Below are 17,506 nucleotides of genomic sequence, written 5' to 3'. Positions count from 1 at the left end.
AAAACAGGTACCTAGAAGCACACAGCCAGAGGCGGATACTCAGCTGTTCTTCAAGGGCAACTAATTAAAGAAACCCCGTTGTCATCTTTATTGTTACAGTTTTCAATCGGCCTACAAATTATGTATGAATGATTGTGTAAACAATAATATTATTTATACATCCAATTCGAAATTATCTTGATTAGCATATTTGTATTTTTGATTGACAGTTAACATCCATGTTATTAATATTAGAATTTGATAGTTTTCTTTTAAACAGGTTAGGCCGTTAAATTTATTGTTACAAATTTAGATAATTCAATTTCCTCCTGAAATTACTCATATAATATCGAGCGAAACTACTTATTTTATTATTTTGTTTTAATTTTATTAAAGAAAAAGAGAAACGAAACTAACGTCATTTAATTTTGATTCCCATATGTTCTTTTATTTTATTATTTTTCTCATATTCCATTAATCGTTCGTCTTCTACGGTTGAATAACCAAGCTGATGTTGGTTATAAAAAAATTCTACTGAACTCAGACAACGGTGTTGCCACATAATAAATTTTATCAGCAACTTGTTGATGTAGATCGCAACATTAAATAGAGGTATAAACGAGTTATATAATAAATGTACGTAAAACAGGTTATGAAGAAAATATAAATTTCGTTTTCGGTTTTTTAAAAACACCAATTTGTTTGAAAATTAAAGTTAAAATAGAACATGTGAGTTTCATTCTACATCATTTTATTTATCATGATATAACATCGTGGCAACGCTGCTGACTGACGAACCGGAAACCTCTTGCAAGCGCCATTTTGACAGTACGATAGTGTAAATCAACAATGAAGTTAATCAGTTTTAAGGAAATCCTATTCAAATTTAAAGTTATATTTTCCTTCAGAAAATACTCAAAATCTGGTTTTATCTTGACATATATTTTGAAATTTTTGGGAGTGCAAATGGAAGCCCATCTCTATTCTTACTGTTTATGTAAAACATTTAATTTGTCAATTTTAAACTAGAGGGCGTTACGCAAAATTTAAATTGATTAATAGCGTTTTGTTTTTAAAAAAATTCTATCTAAAGGTGCGATTTCATGTTGACCGTCAAATGAGGTCACGTGGTATAATTTCGAATGCCATCTTAAATTAATGCAGCGTCAATAATCTGTTAACCTATAAATATACGTGTTAAATGTTAATTGTCAGTTATTGAATATTAAATAAATAGATCATCCGATTTAAAAAGCTAAACAATGTTTCATTTTGACGCCCCAATCACAATTGTACCATGTGACCTCATTTGACGCGTTAAGCCAGCGTCATTATGAAATTGCACCTCAAGTGATTTCAGTTTATTTTATATATTTAGAAGTTACGTGAAAGAAGCATAGAGTTAATATCAAATTAAGTGGAAATGTGTTATTAGAAGATAGAGAAAGAGCGTCGGCTTACCACTCTCTATCTCTCTATACTCGTTATTACACCACTCGAAACTTCAACCTTTTGGCGATCCAATTAAAATAGAGTAGAGAGAGATAGAGAGTGGTATACCGATTTCTTTCTCTTTTTCTATCAGCTGTTCCAGTTCATTCGAATACTCACTATGAAAAAATTTTGAGAACTTTCTCCAAACAAGGTTATGTTTGTGACGTCCCTAGGAGTCCTAATTGTTTTTAAATAGCTTTCGATAGATATTATGAAAAAATGGTTTTATACGTTCATTTGACTTGGTAGATTGTGAAATATAAAGATATGATTTAAATTTCTCTTACGTAAATTATAAAAGGTAGTACCTTGACGCCCTCTTACGGTTCGGCTGTGAAAGTTGGAAGTATTACTTTAAAGATGGCCGAACATTTAGATAGAAATGATTATAACTAATTTCCTTTTAAATCCAAAATTTACAAATACATTTCACTTGAAAACGTTTATTTTAAATATTCTATGTAAAATAAGTATTCCCAAAAAAAAATTCAATTTGGCTATTTTTAAATCTTAAATAGTCATGCCATCTACATGGTTATTATGAAAGTTTTTATGTAGGTGTTATAGATTTCTGTAAACAATATTTCAGTTTGAATTTGTAGATTCTAGGGAAATGGTTTCAACAGTTTGGCATCACAGTTCTAGCTCATTTACGAAATTAAAATATTTACTAGAGGAAAGGGTGGAAATGTGGGATATGTTTATATTAAATAAAAGATAAATTCATAAGTATATATTTATTTCCACTAAATTATTTGCCTATTTTGAAACATCAAAAATTTTTTAACCTTAAAATTTTATTTTAACTTGCTAAAAAGGTCTTTAGAAACACAGTGATCTACAGCATGCATTAAATCAAATAATTCCTCAACGCACGTTTCTGTAGTGTGTGATTTGGAATTAACTCTATCATTACATGCTTGGTATTTTTCTGCTAATTTTAAACAATGAGCATTTGCTTTGCATTGTTCCTGAAACGAAAATTTTACAATTGAATATAATCAAGCGAAATGCGTTAATAGTATAAATATGAAATACTTAAATAATGAATAAAATTTGTTAATTTGGTTGATATGGCATAAAACAATCATTATATAAAAATAGGTTAAGTCATACGTATTAAAACAAAATGAATTGTATTAAACTTAAGTTGTATAAGAAAGTGATCAATAAAACCACATAGATTATAATAGTTTTTTTTTTCATAGAATTCAAATTAGAATTTATATAGTTTAAGTAAAATTACCCGTAAGGTTTCTTGAGGATCTACTAGCTCAACTTCTTCCTCTTCTTCACCACCACCTTCTTGTCCCTCTTCTTCGTCTTGTGCTTTAACTGACAACAATTTTGGGAACTTTAAAAATTTGTCAAAAAACATTTTTATAGATATTAGAGCCTTTTTTATTAAAACTTTTTCCTTACGTAACTTTACCTAAAAGTAAAGGTACTTTTACAAATATAACTTTGACATACGATCGGATTGTGACAACTGACATTTCTGAAGTTGATTTGACAAATATTTTGTATACACAACCAATCACTTATGAAAATAGTATATTTATTACGACGAAGTAATTTATTATTAAACAGAAATTTCGAAATTTATAATTTAAATTGAAGTTAGTAAACTTATATGCAAGGTTAACATGTATAGATCTAATTTTCAGTAGAATATTATTTGTCAAATATCGGATATTTGTGATGTCTATGGGACTTTTTAATAAATTTAGAATACGAAACATAATATTGGTTTCTAGTACATTTCTTAAGGACATTTCTTCCATTTCCAAAGTCACCCACAGATTAATTATAATAATACATTCATATTCTATGTTTCAAATGAGGCTGGATGCTAGGAGCATTATACATTTTTTGTTGATTATCAAATCAGCAACTATACAGTATTGAAACAAATTAATTTAAATAAAAAAAATAAATATAAATTTTTTAATTCACAATACGTAATAATATATTTCTGTGAATATTATAAGATTTATATTATTTGTATAGTTTTTTTTTGATAAAAATTATCTGATTAGTGTAGTGTTACTATGACATTTATCGAGGTTAGGTATAGACAGTGTAAGAACTGTGCTTCTCGCTGGGCTTTTATTTCAAAATATTGTCGCTCAATACATTCAAATACAATTAATATTATAATTAAGTTTTAGTTGTTAGTAACAATATATCATCTAAAATTATTTCATTAAAAGTACCATGCCAATGTATTTCATCTTTGAACCCAGTTGAATTCTAATTGTTTATTTCATTCTAATTTCGTTACTAAATTTTGTTACTGAAATCCGAGAAGAGGTAAGTTTTGTTTTTAAACGCGAGTTACTTGTTCGATTATTAATTTAATAAATTGTATGTTTTTCATTTAACAGATATGAATGGGACTACAATGGATCGTCATGGACACGGCCAGACAAATCCTAAATTGCCTCGAAATTACAAATTAATGGTTGATCCATTCTTAACAAAAGGAGCTGCTAAACTTTATAGGTACGATGGATTTATACCAAATGATACTTCATGTCCTCAAGTTGTACCCAGGGATCCTAGATCTCATCTAACTAGAATATGGACAAGATTGGAAGTATTAGACCTACCAGTTCCGAGGTAAAGTGAAATAATATGAAATTTTTACATATAATGTACATTGTCTTTTACGAATTTTAATTTGTTTTAAATCTTGGTTATTTATGATCAAAAGATACTTTTTAATAGTATTTTTTTTGTATTTGAGAGTATTTTATGTTTTTATTGGCTTTAAAACTATTTTTACGAAAATATTTATTGTAAGTTTGTGAAAATCGTAAAAATTTCGAAAGTGAGGTTATGTATACATTGAACAACTTCAGCATCAGTTTATTGTTTACATAAACAAAAATTTAAAATTACCTTGATCATAAATTCGGTTATATATCTCATATGATAAATTTTTGTTAGGAAATTTTTCAGATTATAATTTCTTGAATAAATAATTGCAATGTCAGGTTTTGTCAAAATTTTTGAGAAAACAAAATAAGTTATTTTTGTTTTTTTAATATAGTTGAAAACTTTCTTTTTTTTGCGTTATGATGGGAAACTTTGAATCATATCCCCAATATTGCATCAGATATTTCATTATTTTATATGTAACACTTTTACGTATAGTTAAGATTCGATTTTCTTCTAATCTCTCTTTTATTTCTTCAACTTGTGGTATTATTTTGTCTGGTTAATTGATTCGAACCAAATTAAACTAGATGGTACTAAAATATTAAAACAGTGTTCCAAAAAGACAAATTTTAATCCACGACGAAAAAAAAAACAAAGAAAAAATATTATTAGATTTAAACAGAGGAACGATAAGCTATTAACAGAAACTTCCCAAAATTCTGTAATGAATTTAATAATCTAACTGTTAAGAAGTTCTAGATTTGACATTATACTAATGAAAACCTTGGATATTAGTCCAGAAAAAGTTTGATTTAACACTTTAACTGCCAACGCAATTTTCACAATTTTGTTTAATCTCATTATTATCATTAAAAAACTAATTTAAATAATTATCACCGAAAGGGACTAGTTGAATTTTGTAACTGAAATCTCCTAGAGGGAGTTCATAGTAGTATTGTGGGCGGCCAAGGGGCCGTCGTACCAGTGGCACTCCGAATTGTCCATGATGTTCATGGTGTGGAGATTTCGTTCCTATTTAGTTGGAGCAGTTGTTTGGTGTGGGGCTACGTGCGTCTTTGCTTGTCTCATGCCAGGTGTCTTCATCCTTCCAAGCAGATTGTTTATAGACGCGATAGTCACACTTTTACCTACACCCAAGATGGGTTTTGGGTCCATCGGTGAGGTTGCAGATCCCAGTCTGGCGAGGGGTTCACCTTGTCGTTGCATTTGTTGCCTGAGTGACCAGGTACCCAAACCAGCGCCTCGAGGTAGTAAATTATAATTTTTTTCTGGACTTGGCAGTCAATGTGTTGAATTTGAACTACTTAACAAAACAGATCTGTCATTATTTCAACATTATTTTCGAATTTTAGGTTCAAAATCGATGTTAATTACATTGGTGAACCGCCAGCGATTGAAGTAACAATATTTCACTTGAACGATAATATAGACAAATTATTTTTGAGAGACATGTTACAAAAATTTGGCCCAATTGAAGAATTATTTATTTATTATCACCCGGTTACAAATAGACACTTAGGAATTGGTAGAGCCATATTTGAAACAATACAAAGTGCCAAGACTTGCGTCGAAAAATTGAATCAAACTAGCGTTATGGGCAAGGTTTTAGAAGTATTTTTGGACGCATTCGGAGAAAAGGTATTTCATATAAATTCCTTTAGTTTTCGAATAATTTATTTTCTTTCCAGTGTAAGGCTAAGTTTGAAGAGATCACAACAGAAAAAAAACCAGCGGCTCTTCCACTAAATACCGAAACTACGCCAAAACCAGAAGTGAAAGTTGAAGGAGAAAAATCTTATGATCCCAAAGACGAAGAATTCGATGAATCAGCAGAGCGATACAAAAAGGAAAAAGATAAGGAGCTGGAAAAAAAATTACGAGACAGTAGTGATAGACCTAGAGAAAAGGAAAAAGATAGATACGAAGGTAGGAGGAGTTATAGGAGTAATGATTTTTCAACTCCAAGTAGCACGGATCTCGGTTATGGAACTGCTCCTAGCGAGTTTTCCGCCGCTAGTTTCGGATCTGCTGGTACAACACCTTTAGCGTGAGTAAAAATGATTTAATTTCGTAATAAAATATTACTTTATAATTTTCTAGATACGATTATCACGGTCACCATATACCACCCCCTATTCCTAATCATTTTCCCTTCACCACACCTACTTATCATCATATTCCCGCACCCCCGCCTACTGTATGGCCCACAACTCCAATGGCTACTCCCCAATGGCCTCCAGAAAGCTGGGATACATCTCCTGCGGGTTTAACGACACCTGTAGCCTCTAATATGAAATGGAGCAGTAATGTTGAGGAGAAACCCCAACAAAAAAATAAGGAAAGAGAGCATAAAGAAAAAGAAAGAGAGAAAGACAAGAAGAGGGATAGCGGGAAGAGTAAAAAGGAAAAAGAACGCGAACGGGACAAGGTAGATTCATCTAAAATTCAGAAGTTCAATTAACAGTATTAATGCTTTTAGGTCGAAGAAGATAACAAACCACTAGATCTGGATACTCGTATCGCTCTTCTTCTAAAAGATAAAGGATCTTGCGGTATGGCCCCGCCTTTTCTAAGTTTCGGCGCCGATTCAGACGACGAATCCAAATCTACTGATTACCTGAAACAAGTTCCTATTCCTACATCATTGGATAGTGACGATGACGATCGTTCTAGTATATCTTTGAGTGATATGGCTATAAATCCACCTGCACCTGATACGGATTTCGATTTTTCCAAAAATGATGAAAATTCCCCTCTCTCTGTACCACCATCGCCTTTCCTTTCAATGGAAATTTATTTAAATTGCCATCAGCTAGCATTAGAACAGGTAAGAATGTGTCTTTAATTTTAGTTGAATAATTTTTTTCCACAGTGAGAAGCATCCAAGTCAATTTTAGAGAATTAAATTTGTTGTAAACTAGTGCCAGTTGTGTCGTGCTGAGTGAACTTTCAACTGACATTATCTAGTGACTATAAGGACAAGCCTAAAATACTTTGAGAAGCCTGTAGTATTTTAATTGAGTATAAACTTTATCGAGACTATATAATTCAATTGACTATATCTTTTTATATAAACAGTGTTGTGTTAGTGAATTCAAATGACAAAAAAACTGTTAAATATGCTATGAGCTAGTGTTGGAACCAGATAAAGATGTTCTGGTTGTTCTCAATTAATTAAAATAAACCTACAGTGAGAAATATCTGAGTCAGTCATGTTCTGTTGAGTGACATTGTCCAGTGACTTAATAACAAGCCTAAAAGACTGAAAAGTCTCTAGTGTTTTAATTGAGTATAACTTTATCAATTTAATTTAATTGACTGTGTGTTTTTATACAAATAGTGCTGTGTTGGTGAATTTAAATACTGAACAAACTGTTAAATTTGCTAAAAAATAGTGTTGAAACAGTGTAAAGATATTTCACTTGTTCTTATTTAAAGAATCTAGATCTACAGTGAGATAATTTTTTATTTACAGTCTCTTGCTGTTTAGTATTTAAAAAAAATGAAAGTCATTTTTAGTACAGTGTATATTTGAAACCAATGGGAATGGAAAATTGAAACTTTGACTATCTTATAGAAAAATTTTTTACGTACAGATTGAACACAGAAATTGAATACAGAAATTGTCTTCAAAACTTCATGAGTTATGATCTGATTTGTGAACCCATGTTATTTATTATTCTAATAAAATTAAAATCCCTTTTAAGACCCCGTATATTTTAAATTAATGGTAATAGACATTTGAAACTTTGACTAACTTATAGAACAATCTTTTACATACAGATTGAGCTAAAGCAGAATTCGTTTAGGAGTTAGGAGCTCATGTTATTTAATATTTAAAAAAAATGGAAGCCACTTTCAACACTCTGTATATTTGAGGCCGTTGGTAATAAAACGTTACCAAGAGGGTTTGAATCAATTTAGTAGTGTCAAATAGTACAGTGTGGGGTTAATTTAACTTATAATTGATTGTTTTATAAGTGATAGTGAATATAAATTTAAAAAAAATTCTTTCGGAAAAATGGAAGAATTGAACAGCTAGAGAGTGACTAAGTATAATTAATGGAGGTGAAATTTGAGTTTTTTCTTTTAGGCTGTAGTAGCGAAGCAGCGGGAGGCTTTGGAAACGACGGCATTATTGAAAAAGGCACAAGAAATGAACAAAATCGGTAGCGATATATCTTCCAGTGAGGATGAATTGTTGATTGGTGGCCACAATTACAGCCCTATCAATACATCCGAATTCAAAAACGAATTTGTTATGGAAAAAGTGAGTAATGTAAGTATACAATTATTATCAAATCACAAAAACAAATAAAAAAGGGCATTTACTTACGGAAATACTTGGATTTAAGATGAAATAATTTAATTTTTTTTATTTTCATAGTTTTTCTGATGTTTGATTAGGATCCGATTCATTTTGTCCCTTCTTTTTTCCCTCAACTCAATTATCTGGTTTATCCAACTATTTTCTACCCCCCCCCCCCTTTACCTCTTATGACACTTTTTTTGTTCATTTTTCCTATTCCTCATTTATTATATTTTCCTCTCTATATTCTTTTCAAGTATTTCTTTCCGATTACATGTACTTTTTGTCTCTTGTACTTTGTAACATTACAAGGTATCCTGTAAACGATATTAAAATTATTTATTAACTCAAGGACGACGATCGGATGAGTTTGTCATCGTTAAGTAGTAACGAGAAGATAGAAGAAGCGAAACCGGAACCGCCGCCGCCTCCGTTACCTCCGAATCCTCCTACAGCAGCTCCACCTCCTTTACCACCCATACCTGGACTTTACCCGCCGCCGCATTATCCGCCAGGCATTCCGCCACCTTATCCAGGTAAGACTTCGATTATTTTATTTTGTCATTGTTGTTTTGTGTGTCATCCTGTATATCTACTATAAGTTGCTGAAAAGAATCTACAAAATTTTACGTAATATTCATATATATCACGGTGCTAATTAATATTGATTAATTGATTAGCAAATGCTGTTGATATTAATAACAATAGTATTAATAACAATGCTTATAATTTCCAAATGCTGTTGATATTAATAACAATGCTTATAATTCCCAAATGCTGTTGATATTAATTACAATGCTGTTAATATTACTATAACTATACTACATATAATTGGTATTAAATAATTGATTAGCAAATGCTGTTGCTGCTGATATTAATAACAAAGCTTATAATCCCCAAATGCTGTTACTATAATGCTGTTGATTAGCAAATGCTGTTGCTGTTGATAAACAAACATTGTAAATAACAATTTTATTAAAAATGTTTTTGATCAGCAAATGCTGATATTAATAATGCTGATGCCAATCAAATTCAGTTATGCTTATAATTACTAAATGCTGTAGATATTAATTACAATACTGTTAATTAGCAAATACTGTTGCTATAACTAACAACTATGCACATTATAATTAATTAATTGATTAGCAAATGCTGTTGCTGCTTATATTAATAACAATACTATCAATAACAATGCTTATAATTACCAAATGCTGTTGATATTAATTACAATGCTTGTTTTAGTATTAAATCGACGATGTTGCTATTGATTTTTGAAAAACAATATTGTTGATCAGTGAATGTTGATACTGTTATTCGAAGCAGCAAATGCTCATAATTTTGACTAAGAATTGTTCAATATGGTGATTCCCTTATCAATTTAGTTGAATTGGACTGTTTTTCAAAATCTATACAATTAAAACATCAATTTTTTGGAAATACAGTTTCATAACATCAACTTTTAATTCAATAGTTCATATATACACTTCAGTATTTTATTAACTTATGGTTTCTATGAAGAGTTTTTACACGTCAATTTCTATTAGACTCTAAGATCCAAATACTCTATTGGATCTAGCGGTGTCAATTTTTTAAATTAAACCAACTTGAAGGAGGCACCTCTAGGTTGTTTCTATTTCGGTATTTCATTTCGAAACTCTTATAGTTTGCGGTCTCTCCGTTTATTGACTAGGAACTCGGAACAAAAATATTTCTTTGATATAATGACTTTTTGACTATTTTATTCCACATTTTTTGATAATTTATTGTTTTAATCGTTTTATTACTATAGCTGCGTTATTAGGACGACCAGGTATATATTTTTCTTTCTTTCGTGTTATAAATAATCTTCTTCGTTTGTAAATATAAGTAGTTAATTTATTTTTGTATTTTTATTTCAAGCTACGGTTCTACAAGCAAATTTAAGAGGTAATATTTTATATTTATTTGATAACCGAAGTGGAAAAGTAGATTAGATTATAGTTGAAGCAATTTTTTTGAAATACACCACTTTCTGAACCCTTTAGTAGTGCATTTATTTCACAAACCGTAGAAATTAGAAGTGCTAGTAAACTTTGGGGCCTTTAAGTAAAATTTTTCTTCTTCCCTTTCCAATTGCTTTTACTATGATCCTGAAATTTTAATTCTAGTTGTTTTTTCTATACCTTATTCAGTGTATTATATTATTATATATCCCCACCAATTTAATGGAAAAAAAATTTTTTATTGTTTATTTTGAAGGTTATCCAGGTCCTCATTATGCCACGCCGTTTCATCATTACCCGACTCCTCCTCCTCCACCTTCGTACGGTCATCAAAACTGGCGACCTACGTATCCCTACGGTGGTCACCACATGTACCTTCCTCCGTTCCAATACGCCCAATTTCCACAGTACCCTACACCGCAGTATAATCCTTATCAACTTCCTCCTAAAAAAACGGAAGATAACAAAAATTACCCCCATGCCGCCACCATTAATTCCGTGATACAGCAAGTAACCCAAGAATTGAAGACCATCCTTAAAAGGGACTTTAATAAAAAAATGGTGGAATCTACGGCGTTTAATAAATTCGAATCTTGGTAAGTGGTAAAAAAAATTTCATAACCACGTGTAGTAAATTAATTGATGGATAATGTAGGTGGGAAGAAGAGAGCTGCAAAGAAAATAAGATGAAAGATAAGGAAGATCAACAATCGGATAAAGCAGTTTTGTCTCGAGACAACATCAACGTACTTTTAGAATCGACACGAGAAAATCTCTACAGTAACATAAACCTTGATTCTTCTATGGGTATGGGTTTGGGTTTGAAAGCGTCCCTACCGAAAATGCCGAGTTTCAGACGGAAGAAGATCCCGTCTCCCATACCAGAAGATGAGGACGGTCGAAAAGCATCCGATAACGAAGAAATAATCCACGATTCCGATTCGGAAGCTACGGCTAGGAGGGAAAGAAAGACTTCCGTCAGTAGTACCAGTAGTTCGTTTAGTACTTTCACGTCATCGAGCGACAGTGACAGTTCAGACGAAAGTTCTTCGGATTCGGAAACCGAAGCAGAACAAATAAATAGGAGCGGAACTCCTGTAGCTAACGAAATTAAAAAAATTAAAGAAGAAGAAGAAGAAGTGGAAATCGAGGATCGACTAAGCGAACCTATGGAAGAAAGTAATTCGCCGCTACGCGACGATATACAGGCGATGAATAAAACTCCCGAACCGATACAAGTAAGTCAAATGTTACACAATCTCAACATGTATATATTCGGTAATTTTGTGTCGTTTGTATATTATAGATCGATCGTGACGATTTGGCAGCTATTAAAAAACCATCACCGGAAACTGTTCATAAAAAATCTCTAATTTACGATAGCGATAGCGATATGAGCGATACGGAACGAATGATTTTAGAAAGACGTAGATTAAATACCGAATATATGGAACAGATTGAAAAAGAAAAACAAGAAATGTTAGTAAAACAAACCAAAGATAATAAAATTACTACGGATGAATTGAAATTAGAAGAAGAAAGTTCGATTGAAATGAAGGTACTATTTCGAGACACCTCGTATATACTGATTTATCGAAAATTTGTTTTCGTAATACCTCGTATATACTAATTTGTTTTCGTATTGGAATTTTAGGATGTTATGGAAAAATCCTTGGAAGAATTGGAAGCGGAACGGGACGCTTTATTACAACAAGTCAGAAATCCTGAACCGCCTTTTATAACAGACACGAAAGATAAATTGAAGAGGGTATTTGATGAAGTGGTGAAAGAAAAGTTCGTAATGAGTGAATCGGAAGATGAAACGAATCGTGATAAGAAGAAGAAACAACGGATGGATTTGAACGGAGATATAACAACGGTTAAAAGGTTATCCGAAAGTTCAACTGGCGAAAGTAGTCCTTCAAGTCAAGTAAGTGATCATACTTTTATTATTACCACATATATGTTCACTAATTTCCTCATTAAATCCAATTTAGTTTTTTAATTTTATTATCATTTATATACTTTGATGTTTTTTTTTTCTTATTCCAATTATTTCTAACATTTTTTATTTTGTTGTTGTCTGTATAATGATTCATATCACTCGATTTTTCAAATTAGAATCAATATTTTTCAATATTCACAATACATACATTTAATTTATATCGGATTTAAATTTAACGTGTATGGTCCGCTATAGTAAATTATTGAGGTTAGGTATGTGGATTTTTATTTAAATTTTTTAATATTTATAATTTAATTTTATATTTTTCATCAATATAAGTTACATATTTTCATTTATGTACAATATTTTATTAGTTTTTTCATTTTTTTGTAATAAATTTTACAAATTTAAGTAATTACTTTAGCTGATCACACACTAATATATAATTAATTGTGATATAAATTATTATAGGTTGTGATTGAGCATTCGTATTGCATGCAACGACCAGATTTACCGAATACGGAACAACAAGATCAACAACACGATGCTACTGTCGTCCTTAAGGATCACGAATACCTACCGAAAGAAGAAAAAATTGAAATTGAAAAACCGGTATCACCTAAACCGGTTAAACCCCGTAAACAGAAGGGACGTAAAAAATTACAAGAATTACAAAATAAATACGATTACGAAAATCAATATTATTGGAAAAAATCTGATATTCCTTATAATATACATGGTGGGATTCAACATAAGATTAGAGATCAAATGTCTGAATTCGGTATTATTTACGAATTTCTCGCTAAGGGTGAGGTTAATAAACTATTCAACCCTCAAAATTCACTGAAATGTATTTTTGTTTTAGGTATCGACAAAGAAGATGTGGAATATATTAAAAAATCTTACGAAGAAATGCTCTCGAATGACACTATGGGTTATTGGTTGAACGATACCCATTGGGTGGATCATTGTATTACGGATCTCTATTCTAGTCCTCCAAAACGAAGAAAAAAAGACGAAAGACAACACGTGACCGGTAGTGCTCGAACTGAAGGTTATTATAAATTATCGGCACACGAAAAATCTAGGTACAAATATCATCATGCGAAATCGCACGCCATTACTACGACTTTGGCGTCGGCGGCTGTTAATAAACAAGGTAAAAATACCATAAGATAGATTTTTTTTTGTATATTTTAATATTTTCTTTTGTAGGATTAAGTAGGGAGGCGAGATCGAATCAGAGGAGGTTGCTAACCGCTTTCGGTGGTGATACCGATTCAGATTTGCTTAAATTCAACCAACTGAAATTTAGAAAGAAGCAACTTAAATTTGCGAAATCTGCCATTCACGATTGGGGGCTGTTCGCCATGGAACCAATCGCAGCCGATGAGATGGTAAGGAACAACATGTTTATAGAAAAAATTACAATTTTGTCTTCTTTTTCCATTTTTTTTTTATTTTTTCGTTCAAGTTTTGTTTTCTTATACTGTTTTTTTCAAGTCTGAGATTCTTAAACTACACCACTTTGAAACATTATTGATTTTAATGAAAATGTCCCTGTTTGAGCTTCTCTTGGACTCTACAGAGACCACTTTGGAACCACCGTTTCAAATTTTATCAAAAAAATTGACTATTTTTGATATTTTATGACATTTTGGCATAAAATCTTTTTACAACTTTTTCTTTAATTTAATTGTTGTTTTCTTTTCATTTGAAACCAGAGGCTCTTAAACATTCAAAATTGTACTGGTTTTTATTTAAATGTATACATGTATCTGTTAAACCTCCCTTGGACCTTCCGGGGATTCACCTGGATCAATTTTGGAACCACTCTTTCAAATTTTATCAAAAAATTTTACCGTTTTTGATATTTTTATATTTTGATAGAAAATCTTTTTCAACTTTTCTTTAATTTAATTGTTGTTTTCACTTTTCTTCTTTTCATTTGAAACCAGAGGTTCTTAAACGTTCAAAATTGTACTGGTTTTTATGTAAATGTATATATATGTATCTGTTAAACCTCCCTTGGAGCCTCCGGGGATTCACCTGAATCAATTTGGGAACCACTATTTCAAATGTTGTCAAAAAATTGTTTTTTTTTTATATTCTTATGCCATTTTGACAGAAAATCTGGTGAATATGTCAGTTAATGGTTTATAAGTTCTGCAGGATCAAATTATTTTTCATCATCCTTTTTTTAGTGCTTTTTTTCTTTGTGGTCCTTTTTATAATTTTTTTCATTTAATTGTTATTTTTGTGATTTAATACAAATTTATAACATTTAACATGCTATTTTTTATATTGTTTTAAATCTAGTTTTGATAGAAATGTACATGGGGCCCTGTTTTATCACCTTTGAAGCTCTGGGGGCCTCCGGAACTACTTAGAGAATCCCCGATTGACTGTTTTTGATATTTTTATGCTATTTTACCAGAAAAGTTGAATCATAGATTGATTTACCTATTTAAAAGTTTTGCAGGATCAAATTATTAACAACAATAAATTTCGTCTTATTTAAAATTTACAAACATAGTCTAAACTGGTAGTTGATAGAAAGTGGATATGAAATGAATATTATCAAAAGCAGATAATTGTCGAAATTATATCAAAAATTTTCAAATCGAAACATTTTTTCAAATGATAAATGGTTTAGTACAGAAAATTTTTTGTAAATAAAAGATTAGAATAGATAAAGGTGACCTAATGTTATATTCTGTACATATTCCACTTCTTTACTTAAATATTCAAATTTAACCAATAAATTTTGTAATTTTCTTTCAATATTCATTTTTATGTATGTTTAGAAAATTTTGATTTCGTGTTATAGGTTATTGAATATGTTGGTCAAATGATTAGACCAAGTTTGGCCGATCTAAGGGAACAGAAATACGAGGCAACAGGAATTGGTAGTTCGTATTTATTCCGTATAGACTTGGAAAATATTATAGACGCTACAAAATGTGGTAATCTAGCCAGATTCATCAACCATAGTTGTAACGTAAGTACAAACATCAAGTTTCCCTTAGGATTTTAATATGATACCTCCTTATTGTTTTTATATTTATATCAAATTTTGTTATTAATTTTCAGCCAAACTGTTATGCAAAAGTGATAACTATCGAATCACGTAAGAAAATTGTGATATATTCCAAACAGAACATAGGAGTTAATGAAGAGATAACGTACGATTACAAATTCCCCATTGAAGATGAAAAAATACCGTGTTTGTGTGGCGCTCCCCAATGTAGGGGTACTCTCAATTAAATTGGTTCTGAAGACATGGATCTAATCTAATGAATTTAGTTATTCGTATCTTTTAAAGTGTCTGATAAGGATTTCGGTACCTCTTTTACCTTTTTGACCCTAGTTTATTTCCCATTTCTTCTATCACCTTCTCTTTTTTACCCTTTCATATCTAGTTTGTTTGGTTTATCAATTTCTGTCTTGATCTCTCTCTTTGTGTTCCACTGGTGTGTTTTGTCTACTCTATTTGTACTTTTTCAGGTGTCAAATGAGGTCTTCGGTACCTCTTTCATCTTTTTAACCCCAAAGTATCAAATTTTGTCTTGATATTCCTGTTCATCTTTTAACAGTGTATCTTACCTACTTTATTTGTACCTTTCCAGGTGTCAGATGAGGGTTTTGTACCTCTACCCCTTTATTCTACCGTCTCCTCTTTTTTATCTTTTTGTCGCTAGTTTATCAATTTCTGTCTTGTTCTGTTCCTTAGTTTTTCAATGTTGTGTCTTATCTACTTCATTGTGTCAAAATAGGCCTTCAGTACTTCTCCTATTGCCTCTTTTACCTTTTTGACCCTGGTTTATCAATTTTTGCATTGATATCTTCGATTTCAGTTCTTCTTGTACCTATTTTCTTCTTTTCACCTTTTTGCCCCGAGTTCTCCTTCCTTTTTTAATTGTGTGTTTCACCTACTTTATTTTTTTCTTTATCCTAATCCATGACGATTCAGAAGTTTCTTTTTGTTTTCTATTTTTGCCTCTGTTGTTACATTATGTTTCTAATGTCTTTGTTCTTTTTGTTCCTCTATTAAATATACATTGTGGGAAAGCGACTAACGATGAGGTGTAAATATTTTGTACAAATCGGCGATCTTTATTTTTTTGAAAAATGGATGTGTGATGTTTTAATAAAAAAAAAACATTCTAGGTTAAGTGTGTATTGTATATAATAGAATCGATAATTGTGAACTTTTTTAATTGAGTTATTTTTTATTTGTAAATATATATTTCCTTTGTATATATTAGTTATAATCCATTATTGTTAATATTGTTTTTAATTGAAAAAAATAAGCTGAAAGAGAGAATATACAAAAAAAATTGTAGTTATGGCTATTTATTTTCTACTACCCATTAAACCTTTTCTTACAAATTTGTTATTAGGGAAGGACAAAGAAACAAATTTAACTTTCTCTTTTTGTAATTTCTACATTTCCTGATTCTTTCATTCCCTTTACATTTACTCAATTTCTTTTTTTTTGCTGGTATCCAATTTTGAACACATTTGTCTTCTAAATATTCTTATAACATTTCTCTGTTTCACCTCCTTCGTCTGTTGATTTTTTCTTCCTATATTTTGCTTCTTTTCTCCAATTTTGAACACATTTGTCTCTAAGATTATCTATTATCATCAGTTTCCATGGTCTCCCTCTTTTTGAATCAATCATTAGATTGTTTTCACATTCATCACTTCTTTCACCTCTTTCAATGTATCCCAGTTTTTCATTTTGTTTCTGGTTTTTCCTACCTTTTTCTTCACTTTTGATCTCATTTGTTTTCCACATCTAATAATGATTACATCCTTTATCTCCTTGGTCTTCATTCTTTTATTTTACTCTCTGATATGTTTAAATTTATTTTTTTGCGATCTCGTTTCTTCTATTCTTATCTTTCCGGTTTTTTATTCGTGACTTCTCATATTTCTTTCCAATTTCGAATTCATTTTTCTTGTAAATCTGTTGTTACCTCTTCTTTCCATCATCTTCTTCGTCTTCCTTTATAACTTTTACTTTCTGGTTCTTGTTTCCAATTTTTTGTAATTTCACTCTTATTTTTTATACTCATTTATCCTTTAGATCTTCTAATACTGCTT

General features: G+C 30.8%; 2 protein-coding genes across 5 annotated transcripts; one reads left to right on the top strand and one right to left on the bottom strand.

Moving 5' to 3' along the window:
* Positions 1-2,195: 2,195 nt before the first annotated feature.
* Positions 2,196-2,958, bottom strand: LOC130901035 (cytochrome b-c1 complex subunit 6, mitochondrial). The gene is made up of 2 exons (XM_057812106.1): positions 2,720-2,958; positions 2,196-2,444 (listed from the first exon to the last, which is right to left on the bottom strand). Exons 1-2 carry the CDS (start codon positions 2,849-2,851, stop codon positions 2,271-2,273), a joined length of 306 nt encoding a protein of 101 aa, XP_057668089.1. The 5' UTR covers positions 2,852-2,958; the 3' UTR covers positions 2,196-2,270.
* A 555-nt stretch (positions 2,959-3,513) lies between these two features.
* Positions 3,514-16,730, top strand: LOC130901372 (histone-lysine N-methyltransferase SETD1). 4 transcript variants are annotated; one of them, XM_057812711.1, is made up of 19 exons: positions 3,514-3,786; positions 3,861-4,095; positions 5,511-5,796; positions 5,847-6,205; positions 6,259-6,586; positions 6,638-6,985; positions 8,252-8,437; positions 8,820-9,003; positions 10,257-10,277; positions 10,367-10,393; positions 10,706-11,045; positions 11,105-11,687; positions 11,756-12,007; positions 12,104-12,379; positions 12,866-13,202; positions 13,260-13,553; positions 13,610-13,791; positions 15,225-15,395; positions 15,488-16,730. In XM_057812711.1, the coding sequence occupies exons 2-19, from the start codon at positions 3,863-3,865 to the stop codon at positions 15,659-15,661; spliced, it is 4,581 nt and encodes a 1,526-aa protein (XP_057668694.1). In that variant the 5' UTR covers positions 3,514-3,786; positions 3,861-3,862; the 3' UTR covers positions 15,662-16,730. The 4 variants fall into 4 exon arrangements, with proteins under 4 accessions (XP_057668694.1, XP_057668696.1, XP_057668695.1 ...); XM_057812712.1 differs by lacking the exon at positions 10,257-10,277 and having other exon boundaries at positions 3,516-3,786; XM_057812709.1 differs by lacking the exon at positions 3,514-3,786 and having other exon boundaries at positions 3,848-4,095.
* The last annotated feature ends 776 nt before the right edge of the window (positions 16,731-17,506 follow it).

Source organism: Diorhabda carinulata, chromosome X, assembly GCF_026250575.1.
Source record: "Diorhabda carinulata isolate Delta chromosome X, icDioCari1.1, whole genome shotgun sequence".
Taxonomy (NCBI): domain Eukaryota; kingdom Metazoa; phylum Arthropoda; class Insecta; order Coleoptera; family Chrysomelidae; genus Diorhabda; species Diorhabda carinulata.
The sequence above is the reverse complement of the archived record's forward strand: the minus strand, read 5'-3'. Positions and strand labels throughout refer to the sequence as shown.

What these genes read in the sequence shown, in the direction of transcription:
- LOC130901035 (XM_057812106.1), bottom strand. Translation starts at nt 2,851, where the DNA reads ATGTTTTTTGACAAATTTTTAAAGTTCCCAAAATTGTTGTCAGTTAAA. An exon ending in ATCCTCAAGAAACCTTACGG is followed by an intron (nt 2,445 to 2,719) that starts GTAATTTTACTT and finishes TTTTCGTTTCAG; the next exon opens with GAACAATGCAAAGCAAATGC.
- LOC130901372 (XM_057812711.1), top strand. Translation starts at nt 3,863, where the DNA reads ATGAATGGGACTACAATGGATCGTCATGGACACGGCCAGACAAATCCT. An exon ending in TTATGGAAAAAGTGAGTAAT is followed by an intron (nt 8,438 to 8,819) that starts GTAAGTATACAA and finishes TATTAACTCAAG; the next exon opens with GACGACGATCGGATGAGTTT. An exon ending in CAATCGCAGCCGATGAGATG is followed by an intron (nt 13,792 to 15,224) that starts GTAAGGAACAAC and finishes TTCGTGTTATAG; the next exon opens with GTTATTGAATATGTTGGTCA.